A 15,116-nucleotide genomic window follows, 5' to 3' on the forward strand; every position below is an offset into this window, starting at 1 on the left:
AACCTCTCATCCCCAAGCCTTTTCTGAGCATATTAACCTGTTGCTCTGACCCTCCAGCCAATGTAATAATCCAAAACACTTCTTAGGGTCAAAAGCCAGCAGACCAAGTCTGGGTCTCTGTTAATAGTGCAAGTAGCTCATGGAGGTGTGCAACCTACTGGTGGTGTTTCAGAACAAGTCACCAAAACAAAAGAAGAAAAAGGAGCAGCAAAAATCTTGAACGAGGGAAACCTCCTTTAAGTTGCCTTGTCTGCTTTTTATTTTTAAAAGTTGTCATACTCTAAGCATGGCATTAGAGGTGTCCTCCGGCTGTCCAGGTTTTCCTCTATGGGAAATGGTTCAGATTTTCTATGAACATGATTGTCATAAGCAAAGTTTCATGTTGAGTGCTTACGAGAAATCTATCAAATAGCAGAAATATTCAGAAGTGTTTTAAGGCCAAAAAGTTCCCAGCTGATGTGCACACATTGAGGGGCACACTAAGGGCTCTGCTGTGGGAGTGAGGAAAACATTGGAGCTCCTATTCATATTTACTCTTAAAATATCATCTTTTAATTTCTAGTTTGTGTTTGTTTTATAATGTACATGATACTCTTTTCCAGTCGAATGTATTAACTATGCTAATGGATCAATCCCATATTCCCAGTGGTTTAATGTAACGGAAGTTTACCGTTTTTCTTGCTCACGTCAAGTCCTACATGGGTGCTCCTGGTTGGGTGGCCTTTCACATGGTCATTTAGGGGCCAAGGCTTCTTCCATCTAAGGGTTTTGTCCCCATCCGGGTCCTCAGCATTCTCTCCATGCAACCAGTGCGTGGGGTGAAGGGAGCTTGGCACACCAGCTGCTTAGCCATCTGGCTCAGAAGTGACGTATGTCATTTCACTTACTTTCCATTGGCAAGAAGTAGCCCCACTAAGATCCCAGGAGGCTGGGAAGTGTATCCCTGACTGGGCAGCTACTGCACAGCACCAGCTTCACACCATCCCTGTTGTCAGCCAGCCGCCTCTGCTATAGTAGGGCATGCGGATGTTTTTTATTGGGGTTGTGCAATTAAAAAAAGTCAGAGACTAGGGTTTTAGGCACTGCCAGAACGCAATATGATTCTTTCTTTTTCCAGTATGGGGTGAGCTTTATAGTACATACACTTAATGACGGAGACAGGGCCCAAGCAGTGCTTAGTTTAGGACTACCTTCACTGCTCCCAGCCTTTGGGTCCAGACAGGGATCTGCAGTGGTCACATGTCCTGAGCCCCCAGGCCCAGGCTTCCTTGGAGTTGGGGACGGACGATGGGGGCTTTCAGTGGCTTTAAATATTCAACCTCCATGGGCTCCACTGGCCCATCTTCTAGGGTGACCAACTCTTTCCAGTTTGCCTGGGACTTTCCCAGTTTTAGCACTCCGATTTCTGTGTCCCAGGAAATCCCTCCGTTCCAGGCAAACCCCGGATTGTCCTGGTTTAAAAAATCAAAGTCCCCCGTTCTGAAAACCTGTTCAGTCCAGGGCAAACCAGGATGGCTGGTCACCCCACTGTTCTTCCAGTAAAGACTCTTTCTGTTATTACCCCTGGGTGGAACTTGAGGCCCATGGTGACATCTGCCTATAACAAAAGAGAAGCTTCTCCCTTATCTTTTTATGGGAAGCTTAAATATCAAAGAGCCCAGGGTTGTAGTGCAAAGAGGGCTCTCACCAGGGAATGAGTAGACAGATTCATTTTCCCTCAGCATGGACATGCAGGAAATGGGGCGGTCCAGCGATGGTCAGAACCAACATTACCCGCTGTTCCCACGCAAAGGGAAACTGACACAGCTGCTGCCAGCTGATTTCTGTCCCATTTCTGTCCCGTAGATTTTTCCTGAGGGTCTCCTAGAATATAATCTGCCTTCATGTCCAAAAAGAGATCATCGATTATTTTCACTTTGGTTTTCCTGGCGAAGTGACTGTAATTAGTCACTGATAGGATTGTGCAGGACACATTTTCAGTGTTTGGTCCCCTTGAGTTAAACAATGTCTGTGGACAGCTCACTGTGAACAAGCTGCTCTGGAGCACATCCGGGCGTGGACCACTTAACGGTGCTGTGGGGTGTGCAGGGACCCAAAAGTGCTGGTGGTGGAAGGACACGGTCACGTGGTGGAGGAGGTGCGGGAGGTCAGACTGAGCAGCCGGAATGGGATTCCAGTTCTTTTAAGGCCAAGCAATACCTGGTGTCTTCAGCAGGCAGCAGCAGGGAAGACCGTTAGAAAGAGCAGGGCCCCAGGCTGGCTGTCAGAGAATTATTTTCAATCTCTGAAAGGTGATAGTGGGACACATCTTCAGGGCTTAAGGTGGGTCGGTAAACAAGGGACCAGGAGAAAAGTACAACGAGCGCAGCTGGGACAGGAGGTCAGGGTGAGACCAACAGTGACTAACGGCTTATAGGGGACAAAGAGTCTCGTTTCTTAGGAGAGGAGGGTGCAGAGATATGGTACTAAACTGCCCACATCCACCAGGCTGTGCCCTCTGGGAGCACAAATGCAGTTACACTCACATCCCTGCCTGAGTCTCCGTGACTTCTAACCGCTCCCCCGGGACCTCAGCACCCCTTTCCTCCATCTTCTCAGTTACTTCCTGGAGCCCCCGGGCACGTGGGCAGGGACAGCTCTGCTGCCTAGCAATTGAAGTGGGGGGCCATGCCACTGCCGTGCTCCAGTCCTCCGGTCCTGTGAGTTCGGGATCCCTCCCCAGGTCCTGGAGTCTTCCATGACTGCTCTCCGGCTGCTCTTTGGTCTGTGGCAGAGGGAGGTGAGGGCTGTGGCTCTCTGCAGCTGTTTGGCACTTCTGTCTGAGGCGTAGCACTGCAGACATCTGGAGTTTCACCAGTCCTTTCATGAATACCGTCCTTCAGCTTTCAGCCTGGTCTCCACTCAGGTGTGAAACCCGTACCCTGGCTTGGGCAGGGGTGGGAAAGACCCCAGAACATCCTTCCGTTTTCCTCATTTCCTCTTTCCTCACTCTTTCTTGCCCAGAGGCCTGCTTCCTCTTGCAAATAAGAGACACAAAAGCGCACCTGCTTCTCAGTGTGTGTGGGCGGATGCCCACAGGGGCCACAGACCCAAGGTTCTGCCTCTGCAGCTCAGTTTGGGCTTGGCTGGGATGCTTTTATATAATATCACCTGCCCCACATGCCTAGCCAAGGCTGCTAGTACAGTGGGGAGAAAAAACCTTCTAAATAGTTAGTCTTTATGAAGAATAATGTGCACTGGTTTTGAGGGTGATTTTTAAAATTTTTTTAATTTATTTCTTTTGGCTGCGTTGGGTCTTTGTTGCTGCGTGTGGGCTTTCTCTAGTTACAGCGGGAGGGGGCTGCTCTTCGTTGAGGTGCGGTGGCTTCTCTTGTTGTGGAGCACAGGCTCTAGGCACGTGGGCTTCAGTAGTTGCAGCATGTGGGCTCAGTTGTTGTGGCACGGGCTCTAGGGCGCCAGGCTTTGGTAGTTGTGGCACGTGGGCTCAATAGTTGTGGCTCGCGGGCTGTGGAGCGCAGGCTCAGTATAGTTGTGGCGTACGGGCTTAGTTGCTCTCTGGCATGTGGGATCCTCCTGGACCAGGGACCGTGTCCCCTGCATTGGCAGGCGGATTCCCAACCACTGCGCCACCAGGGAAGTCCGAGGGTGATTTTTTATTTTTATTTTTTTCGAGGGTGATTTTTAAAAAAAATCTCATCATGGCTAATTTTGTGTCGTGTTGTGGAAGAACTTACCCCTTAAATTTTGGGATAATTTAAGGTGTTTTACAAGACTAGATAGAAGATGGGACAACTGTGTTTTGTTTCCAAAAAGGATAAAACTCATAGAAGAAGACAAAGGGGATAATATCCTTGACATTGGGTGTGGAAAATAGAGCACCTTCTGCTCCTGTTCTCTTTTACTTCATGGAAAACAGGTCCATGAATTTAGCCGAGGCAAAGGAAATGTTTTTTAATATAGCTGTAATTATTCTGACTGTTCACATTTGTAAAGTATCTTTTCACTTAACCTACCATAGGAACTCACAAACTTTAAAAGACGTTGGTAAAAAGGCAACCATCAGAAGCAAAATAATGCCAAGGATAGGAAATGGCAGAAAGACAAAGCTCAGTTATTTCCCTAAGAATGAGAAAGTTGTGGCTATGGTTTGTGAGGGTATCAGTGTCAGGCCCTGGACAAGATATTCCTTAGGTCATTCCAGTGGCCTTTCAGGCCTTAAAAGCAACAGTAAAAAAAAAAATGAAGAGGAAAGCATTTGGCATTCGTATTCTGCATTTCTGGTGTGCCAGGGGTCTGATGGTCGCTCTTCTGGCTCTTAGAGAGCTGAGTGGGTGACATTACCGTTGTCATTGCCGGCTCAGGGTTAGAAAGGTCCACTCGTGCTTCTGACTCTGCACCAGCTGTGGTCTATATATGAGCGCTGAGTTATGCAGTTAGTTACGAAGCTTCCTTGCCCAGCTTTAAGAGATGGCTGAATGATTAGCAGGGAGTTTTTTCTAATGTAGTTGAGTCAGAAACTAATAAGGTTGAGTTAACCCATCCACAATTTCCTGTAGATTTATGGAGAATGAGGAAAGAATTATGCTTTGTAATTAGGCTTTCTTCTCCTTTTTTGAGTTAGAGATTTTTTTTCAGATTTATTGAGGTATAATTGACAAAATTGTAAGATATTTAAAGTGTACAACATGATGATTTGATAAATGTATAATTTGTGAAAGGATTTCCCCCACTGAGTTAATTAATACATCCCTTACCTTACATATTTACCCTTTACATATTTAGTCTTTTTTTTCTTTTTTTTGGTGAGGGCACTTAAGTTCTACTCTCTTAGCATATTTCAATTATACAATAAAGTGTTATGAACTGTAGTCACCATGTTATATATTAGATCCTCAGACCTCATTCCTTTAATAACTGAAAGTTTGTACCCTTTTATTAGGCTCTCCCTATTTTGCTCACCCTCAGGCCATGACACCTACCGTTCTACTCTCTGTTTCTGTGAGTTCACCTTTTTTTTTTTTTTTTAAAGATTCTACATGTAAGTGATACCATGCACTATTTGTCTTTCTTTATCTGGCTTATTTCACTTAGCATAAGGCCCTGCTGGTTCATCCAGTTTGTCGCAAATGGCAGGATTTCCTTCTTTTTAAATGTTGAATAATATTTCATTACATATAGGTATATCACATTTTCTGTATCCATTCATCCACAGTTGGATACTTAGGTTGTTTCCATATCTTGGCTACTGTGAATAACACTGTAATCAAGATGAGAGTACAGATATCTCTTCAAGAGGGTGATTTCATTTCCTTTGGATATATACACAGGAGTGGGACTGCTGGATCATATGGTAGTTCTAGTTTTAACTTTTTGAGGACCCTCCATACTGTTTTCCATAGTGGTCGCATCAGTTTACACTCCCATCAGTAGTGTAGAAGGTTCCCTTTTCTCCAAGTTATTGCCGGCACTTGTTCCTTGGCTTTTTGGTAATAGCCATTTTAACAAGTGTGAGGTGATATCTCACTGTGGTTTTGATGTGCATTCCGCTGCTGATTAGAGCTGTTGAGCGCCTTTTCAGGTACCTGTTGATCATTTATGTCTTTGGAAAAATGTCTTTTCAGGGTCTCTGCCCATTTTTTAATTGGGTTATTTGGTTTTCTCTGCTATTGAGTTGTATGTGTTCTTTGTGTATTTTGGGTAGTAACCCCCTATCAAATGTGTGGTTTGCAAATACTTTTTCCCATTCCATAGATTGCCTTTTCATTTTGTTGGCAGTTTCCTTTGCTGTGAAGAAGGTTTTTAGTTTGATGTAGTCCCACTTGTTTTTTTGTGTTTTTTTTTTTTGCGGTACACGGGCCTCTCACTGTTGCGGCCTCTCCCGTTGCGGAGCACAGGCTCTGGATGCGCCATGGCTCACGGGCCTAGCCGCTCCACGGCATGTGGGATCTTCCCGGACTGGGGCACAAACCCGTGTCCCCTGCATCGGCAGGCGGACTCTCAACCACTGAGCCAACCAGGGAAGCCCTATTTTCGTTTTTGTTGCCTTTGCTTTTAGTGCCAAATCCAAAAAATCATTGCCAAGGCCAATGTCAAGAATATTTTCCCCTATGTCTTCTTTTATGAGTTTTATGGTTTCAGGTCTTATGTTCAAGTCTTTAATCCATTTAGAGTTGATTTTTGTGTATGGTGTAAGACGGGTACAGTTTCATTCTTTTGCATTTGGCTGTCCAGTGTTCTCAACACCATTTACCGAAGAGACTATCCTTTCCCCATTGTATATTCTTGGCTCCTTTGTAATAACTTATTGACCACATATGCATGGGTTTATTTCTGGCTCTCTATTCTGTTCCATTAATCTATGTGTCTGTTTTTATGCCAATACTATACTGTTTCAATTACTACAGCTTTGTAATATAATTTGAAATCAGGAAGTGCAATGCCTCCAGCTTTGTTCTTCTGTCTCAAGATTCCTTTAGCTATTTGTGTTCTTTTTTTGGTTCCATATGAAATTTAGGAGTTTTTTCTATTTCTGTGAAAAATGCCACTGGAATTTTGATAGGAATTGCATTGAATCTGTAGATTGCTTTGAGTATTATGGACATTTTAACAATCTTAATGCTTCCAGTTTATGAGCATGGAATACCTTTTCATTTATTTGTGACTTTTTCAATTTCTTTCATCAATGTTTTGTAGTTTTCAGTCTTACGGGTCTTTACCTCCCTGATTAAATTTATTCCCAAATATTTTATTCATTTTGATGCAATTGTAAATGGGATTGTTTTCTTAATTTATCTTTCTGATAGTTCATTGTTGGTGTATACATACACAAATGATTTTCTACGTTGATTTTTTTTTAATTAATTTATTTTTGGCTGCATTGGGTCTTTGTTGTTGGGTATTCGTTGCTGTGTGCAGGCTTTCGCTAGTTGTGGTGAGTGGGGGCTTCTCTTCATTGTGGTATGCAGCCTTCTCATTGTGGTGGCTTCTCTTGTTTCAGAGCTCGGGCTCTAGGCACGCAGGCTTCAGTAGTTGTGGCACATGGGCTCAGTAGTTGTGGCTTGTGGGTTCTATAGCACAGGTTCAGTAGTTGTGGCACATGGGTTTAGTTGCTCCGTGGCATGTGGGATCTTCCTGGACCAGGGCTCGATCCCATGTTCCCTGCATTGGCAGGCGGATTCTTAACCACTGCGCCACCGGGAAGTTCTGTGTGTTGATTTTGTATCCTGCAACTTTACTGAACTTATTAGTTCTAACAGTTTTTTGGTGGAATCTTTAGGGGTTTTTATATCTAATGTCATCTGCAGAGACAATTTTACTTTTTCCTTTCTGATTTGGTTGCCTTTTATTTCTTTTTCTTGCTTAATTGCTAAGATTTCCAGTACTATGTTGAATAGGAGTGATGAGAGTAGGCACCCTTGTCTTGTTCCTGAGTTTTAGAGGAAAAGTTTTCAGCTTTTTATTGTTGAGTATGATGTTAGCTGTGGGCTTGTCATACATGGCCTTTATTATGTTGAAGTGTGTTCCTTTTATACGCAGTTTATTGAGAGTTTTTATCATAAAGGGTGTTGAATTTTGGCAAATTCATTCTCTGCATCTATTGAGATGGTCATGTGATTTTTATCCTTCATTTTGTCAATGTGGTGTATCACATTGATTGATTTGTGTATGTTGAATCATCCTCGCATCCCTGGGATGAATCCCACTCAGTTGTGGTTGTGATCCTTTTAATATATTGTTGAATTCAGTTTGCTAAAATTTGTTGTGAATTTTTGCATCTATGTTCATTAGGGATATTGACCTATAATTTTCTTTTCTTGTAATGTCCTCGTCTGGCTTTGGTATCACAGTAATGCTGGCCTCACAAAATGAATTTGAAAGTATTCTCTCCTCTTATATTTTTTGGAAGGATTTGAGAAGAAATGGTATTAACTGTTGTTTCAGCATTTGGTAGAACTCACCAGTTGTGGTCCTAGTCTTTTCTTTGTCAGGATGTTTTTGATTACTGATTCAATCTCCTTACTAGTAATTGGTCAATTCAGATTTTCTATTTCTTCATGTTTCAGACTTTGTAGGTTGTATATTTCTAGGAATTTATCAATTTCCTTTAGGTTGTCTACTTTGTTGGTATATAATTGGTCATAATAGTTTCTTATGATCCTTAGTATTTCTGTGTGATCAATTGCAATGTCTCCTCTTTAATTTCTGATTTTATTTATTTGAGTCTTCTTTTTCTTCTTCTTGGTCTAGCTAAAGTTTTGTAAATTTTGCTTACCTTTTCAAAATATCAGTTTTTAGTTTCATTGATTTTTTTGTCTTTTTAGTCTCTATTTCATATTTTTTCTCTAACCTTTGCTTTTTCCTTTCTTCTACTAAGTTTGGGCTCAGTTTGTTCTTTTTCTAGTTCCTTGAAATGTAAATTTAGGTTGTTTATTTGAGATCTTTCTTTTTTTCTTAATGTAGGTATTTGTCACTATAAACTTCCCTCTAGAACTGCTTTTGCTGTACTGCATAAGTTTTTGTATATTGTGTCCCCATTTTCATTTGTCTCAAGGTATTTCTTGATTTCCCTTTTGATGTTTTTCTTTGACTCGTGTTCAAGAGCATGTTTTTAAATCTCCACATATATATGAATTTTCCAGTTTTCTTCTTGTAATTAATTTCTTGTTTCATACAATTGTGGTCAGAGAAGATGCTTGATATGATTTCAGTATTCCTGAGTTTATTTATTTTTTGATCTATCCTACACCATATGCACTTGAGAAGAAATGTCTGTTTTGCTGTTGTTAACTGGAATGTTCTGAATATGTCTGTTAGGTCTACTGGTCTAATGTGTAGTTTAAGCCCAATGTTTCCTTATTGATTTTCCATCTGGATGGTCTATTCATTGTTGAAAGTGGGGTATTGAAGTCTCCTACTCTTATTGTATTGCTGTCTGTTTCTCCCTTCAGATCTGTTAATATTTGCTTTATATATTTAGGTGCTCTAATGTTGGGTGCATAAATATTTACACTTGTCATATCTTCTTGATGAATTGATCCCTTTGTCATTATGTAATGAATCTCTATATCTTGTTAAAGTGTTTGACTTAAAGTCTATTTTATCTGAATCTCTTTTAGGCAGCATATAGTTGGGTCTTATATTGTTTTATCCATTTAGCCACTGTGTGTTTTTTGATTGGAGACTTTAGTTCATTTACATTTAAAGTCATTATTGATAGGTGTGAACTTACTATTGACATCTTGTTAATTGTTTTCTGGCTGTTTTGTAATTCCTTTGTTCCTTTCTTGCTTTTTTCCTTTGTGATATGATGATTTTCTATAGTGCTATGCTTTGATTCCTTTTTCATTATCTTTTGTATATCTACTATAGACTTTTTTTTTTTTACTATAAACTTTTGCTTTGCGGTTACCAAGAAGCTTACATAAAACATCTTATATTTATACAGTCCATCTTAAGCAGATAGCAACTTAACTTTGAATGCATTCAAAAGCTCTATATTTTTACAGTCCTTCCCCATTTTATGTTTTTGATGTCACAAATTGATATTTTTCAATATTGTATAGCTATTAATAAATTATTATTGTTTTGTTTTTAATACTCTTGTCTTTTAACCTTTATACTAGAGTCGTAAGTGACTTACCCACCATCACTGCAATAGGAGAGAATTCTGAATTAAATTATATGTTTACCTTTACTGGTGAGTTTTATACTTTCATATATTTTCATATTAGTAATTAGCATTCTTTCATTTCAACTTGAGGACCTATATTTTTTACATATGTCAGTATTTTTATTAATTTTTAAATAAAAATTTCAAAGGTTACGTTACATTTACAGTTGTTACAAAATATTGGCTATATGCCCCATGTTGTACAATACATCCTTGAGCCTATCTTACACCCAGTAGTTTGTACTTCCCACTCCCCGACTCCTCTATTGCCCCCTCCCACACTGGTAATCACTAGTTTGTTCTCTGTATCTCTGAGACTGCTTCTTTTTTTGTTATATTCACTAATTTGTTGTAAATTTTTAGATTCCACATGTAAGTGATATCATACAGTATTTGTTTTTCTCTGAAGACCTCGCTTTAACATTTCTTATATCAAGTCTAGTGGTGATGAACTCCTTCGGATTTTGTTTCTAAAATTCTTTATCTCTTCAATTTTGAAGGACAACTTTGCAGGGTAGAGTATTCTTTGTTGGCAGTTTTTTCTTTCAGCACTTTGAGTATATCTTCCCACTCCCTTCTGGCTTGCAAAGTTTAAAATTGCTTCTTTGTTTGCTATGGTCCTGTGAGACTTGTGAGTGCAAGCCTCATTGGCTATCAGAGCTAGGTGATTTGGAGGCCGGTCCCTCAGAGAGAAGCTGCAAAAGCTGGGGTGCCAGATGTGTGTACAGACTCCTTCCAGACAGATGCTGGCAATCTGGTTTTATCAGTGGAGCAAATTGAAGGAAGTAGGCAAGAGAAGTGCCCATGAGCTCCCCTGGGCTCCAGAGAGGATCTCAGCTAGCCCTTGGATATGTGCTAAACTAGAAGCTGGGTCTCCAGGCATCAGCTTGTAAAGTATGCAGTCAAACCCTTTCTAGAGAAAGACTGGAGACAGGAGTTTTTGCCTGCTCCCTCTGCACTGAGCCCTGGAGGCTTAGCTATACTGAGTGTTCAATGTGCTCTGTTAAGAACTGCTTCTTTGTTTGCTATGGTCCTGTGGGTCTCATGGATGCAAGCCCCACTGGCTTGCAGAACTAGGTGTTTTGGGGACCCAGCCCTCAGGTGGAAGTCTTAAAAGTTGGGGTGCTAGATATGCAATCTAAGCCCTTTGCTCCTCAGGGAGAAGCTGGGGGTTGAGGATTTTCTCCTGAATGTATTGTGCTGTGCCAGGGGTGGTGTTTATGATGAGAGTGTGTCTCAGCTTCTCCTGCTTATTTCAGTGTGGCTACTATTTATTTATTTATTTATTGGCCATGCCACACGGCTTGCAGGATCTCAGTTCCCTGATCAGAGATCGAACCTGGGCCACGACAGTGAAAGTCTGGAATCCTAACCACTAGGCCACCAGGGAACTGCCAGTGTGGCTATTTTCTTATTCGCCTGATGTGTAGGAGTCACTCAGCTGACTTCTGGATTTCTTTCCGAGGGAATTGCTCTGTGTGTATCTGTACATTCGGTGCATCTGTGGGAGGAGGGAAGTTTAAGAGCTTCCATGTCACCATCTTGGTCACAAAAGAAAAGAAAAGAAAAGACCTTTTTTTTTCATTAAGAAAGAAAAGAGAAAAAAAAAAAGGGAAGAAAAGAAGGAAGAATCATTCATGGTGACCTGCGTTAGAAGACTCAGCCTTCAAGAACCAGAATCAACTGTTTCTGGGTCAATTGCCTCATAACCTTACATACTTAAGCTGTACGGCTTAAGGAAGCATGTAGGATCATTTCTAATCCTGTAGACTATGACTCTTCCACCAGGATCAACTCAAAACCTCATTATGAATTACATTAAAGGTTTTTTTTCTGGTTGTGATATTGTCAGGAAAGAGCTCAGCCAACCTAACCAAGATCACTTGGGGGTGTAGCACAGGAAGGAAGATGAATATAGTTCATCTTTTTTCCTTTTGCTAGGTGCAGATGAATTAATTATAGTTCCCAGAGAAGCATTCCCTTTCGCTTAAAATAGTGTCAAATTTTCCATCCAAGTGTTCTATGAATAGAAGCTATTTGACTTGACATTAGGACAGAGCTTTGGAATCTGGAGATGACACAGACTACCTCTGTTTCTCTGCAAGGCATCCATCAGCTTGGGTTCTCAGTCTTTAGTTTTTTTTTCCTCCATAAAATGGGAATGAAATACACTCATTCATTTATTTCAGGAGGCTTTAGGGGAATTATTTAAAAACCATTTTTAATGTGCTGAGTAACTCAAATGGAAGGCAATAGATGCAAGGGAATTCTGGGGAAGAAATCCATTTAATATGAATTGAGTTATTTTCTGGGTTATTTAGATAAGATACAGAATGATCTTTAGGCTCGGAATCAGGACCATCTCCAGGCCTGTCTTTTGGAAAAGAGCTACACTTCATTTCTATTGCTGGCAACTTACATGTAGGAGAGTGATTCTCAGCCCTGCTCTGAGGTTTAAAAAATGTTTGAGTCCCACCTTGAAAGACTAATTTTACCTGTAAGGACATTTATGCTCTTTAGGTTAATTCTTATAATTATTTTTGTAAGAAGAGGGTGCACATGTACCTATAGATGAAAACTCACTGCTTTGGTGTATAGTTTTTTTCATAAAATAACCCACGTCTTTATTTTCTTCCTGCAGACAAAACTGTGTGGAGTTTTACCCAATATTTATGATTACGTTGTGGATGGCTGGATGGTATTTCAACTAAGGTAAGTTTAATGACGACTATGGTCCTTACAACTATTAAACAGCAGATACGCAACCAGACATCTACTGACCCTGGAAGTTGTTTTATACAAAATAAGCACTGTCTGTTTGCGTCCAAGGACACTGCTGCAGACGGGCTAACTCTGGCGTCAGAGGATATCTTGGGTATCTTGTTGTAATTTGCACTCTTTCTTATCCAGAGTAGGTTGCCTGTTAACTGCCTTGAACAGTTCTCATTGGATTTGTGGGAGTAATGGATTAGATAGGGAGTTTCTAAACCGCAGCGTGCTCAGAACCTCTCCCCTTCCTCAGAGGCCAGGTGGCCCTTCCAACCCTTTCTCCTCCTGTTCTCATCCTTCGGGGCCCAGCACAAGCGTCACCCCCTCAGAGGGGCCTTCCCTGACCCTTCCTAAAGGTGGCCTCCTCCAGTTCCTGGCGGCCCATCCTCCTTCATTTCCTTCACAGCACGTTCAAGTCTATTTTTCTTCTTGTTTTCCCCTTTGTTGTCTGTCTTTGATGATAAACTCCATAAGGGCAGGGAGCTTGTATCTTTGTCACAGCTAACTCCAATCCTTAGAATAATACCTGGTATATAGTAGAAGCCAAAAAAAATGTTTATGACCTAATAAAATAAAGAATTTCATTTTATCCAGCGTATCAGAGTCCCACAGGCAGACTTCTAGTGTTTCGAAGAGGGCTCTGACAATTTACATCTGTGAAGTGCTGAGGAAGCAGAGGGTCCCTAGTGTAGGGAAGATACTGAGAGTTTTCATTGGACTGGATGGCAGAATATAACCCCACATTTTACCTTTCTTTTAGGTAAAGTTTGTATTTAGTGAAATGCACAAATCTTAAGTGTACCATCCGATGAGTTTTGACAAGTGTATACACCTGTGTCACTCAAATCCCTATCAAGATATGGAACGTGACAACCACTCAGAAAGTTTCCTCAGGTCCTTCCCAGTCCCTTTCAGAGGCAGACAATGCTCTGAATTTTTAAAATCATAGTTTAGTTTTGTCCATTCTAGAACTTTCTATAATTGGAATCATAGTATGTACTCTTGTATAATGCTTCATTCACTCAGCAAAATATTTTTGAGATTCACCATGCTGTTTGTTGCAAGTTGTCTGTTTCTTTTCCTCGCCAGTGGGCCTCTGTTGTATGGTTATCACAGTTTGGTTATCCATTCTCCTGTGGATAGATTTCCAGGCTGTTCTCAGTGTTTGGCTATTATGAATAAAGCTGCAGTGACCATTCTGTACAAGTCTTTTTATGGACATGTGCTTTCATTTCTCTTGGGTAAATACACAGGAAAGGAAGGAATTGCTGGGTCAGAAAGTAATGTTTAGTTTTATAAGACACTACCAGAACTTTTCCCAAAGTGGCTGTACCATTTTGCATTCCCACCACTAATGTATGAGATTCCAACACCCCCAATATTTTATGCTTCAGTCTATTTAAAATTTCGCCCTTCTGGTGGGTGTGCAAGTGGTGTCACCTCGTTGTGGTTTTAAATTGCAGCTTTGCTGATATTGAATGATGTTGAATAATGTTTAAAAAATTTTCATGTGCGTATTGGTACATTTGTTTATCTTGCTATGTGAATTTTCTATTCAAATATTTTGCCCATTAAAAACATTAAGTTGTTTTTCTTTCCTTATTGAATTGCCAGAGCTCTGCACACAAGTCTTTTGTCAGATACACGTTCTGTGACTGTTGTCAATCTTCACACCGCGTTTTGAGAGGCTGCCATCATGTTCTGTGTCTTTTCTTTTTTTTTTCCTCTATAGTTTTTTGATACTTGTCTAAGTCTGGTGTACATATATGTCCATCACCAGTATTTCTGGGGATACTCAGAAGCTGCTAAAGAAAAGGTAAGGAACACCCAAGAATTGTGTGTTTAGACAAAAAGTAGCAGGATGGAGTCTATATTAGCTTCCTGTTCCTGAGAGTAATACAGCACTGATGGCTATGACGGCAGAAGTGATCTACGTTGCCTGAGGCCAAGTCTCATCAGGTCCTCCACAACTAGGTGTGAGACAGGAAATTGCAAGGATAAAACTGTACACTAAGTGTGCACTCTTTTGACCACCACACTTTAAATCCTTGCAGACATTTTGCACTATCTCCCAAATTTACCAAGGAAATAATCCGTCCCAGCCTTGATAATCCTTTGAATGTTCAAAAGGAGCCACTTGACCTCTGTGGCTAGGCATCCTCTTTAATTTATCTGATGAATCAAAATTTTCAAATGGCAAAAAACATGGAAGTTCTGGGCAGTGTCCACAATGAGAGTTCTGCCCCAGGCTCCCCAGCTTCATCCCTGTAGCCCAGTTTATTTATCACCTCTCTCTCTCTCTCACATCCGCCTGCAGGATCACTGGTTTCCGGTTGAGTCTGGGGGTTTTGGCCTTGTTGACTGTCCTAAGCACCGTGGGGATTGCAAACAGTTTTCTGGATGAATACCTGGACTTCAATGTTGCCGAGAAGCTGAGGCACTTCTAACGTTCCCCCCTCCCTTTGCCCAAACGCTCGCAGAAGATGTTTCCACTCTGAAGGTTAGATGGTGCCACTTGTTCAATTAAAAGAAGTAAGTCTCCTTTCTTTTTGAAATGGCTTTGTAGAAACATCCCCTTTAGATTTTCCTGTGAGTTTAACGACTGAAGTTTGCTCTGAGGGGGGAGGATCCGTAGCATCAGTGGAAGTGTGTTGAGCCCTGGTTTTAGGAGCACATG

General features: G+C 41.1%; 1 protein-coding gene across 1 annotated transcript in view; it reads left to right on the forward strand.

The window, feature by feature from the left end:
• Positions 1 to 14,886, forward strand: part of MGST2 (microsomal glutathione S-transferase 2) — a 28,755-nt gene extending 13,869 nt beyond the window's left edge. The window contains 3 exon segments of the mRNA XM_029235971.1: positions 12,312 to 12,382; positions 14,173 to 14,252; positions 14,755 to 14,886. Coding sequence (XP_029091804.1) covers positions 12,312 to 12,382; positions 14,173 to 14,252; positions 14,755 to 14,886 — 283 coding nt within the window.
• The last annotated feature ends 230 nt before the right edge of the window (positions 14,887 to 15,116 follow it).

Source organism: Monodon monoceros, unplaced genomic scaffold, assembly GCF_005190385.1.
Source record: "Monodon monoceros isolate NGI ecotype Baffin Bay Population unplaced genomic scaffold, NGI_Narwhal_1 Super_Scaffold_20, whole genome shotgun sequence".
Classification (NCBI taxonomy): Eukaryota; Metazoa; Chordata; class Mammalia; order Artiodactyla; family Monodontidae; genus Monodon; species Monodon monoceros.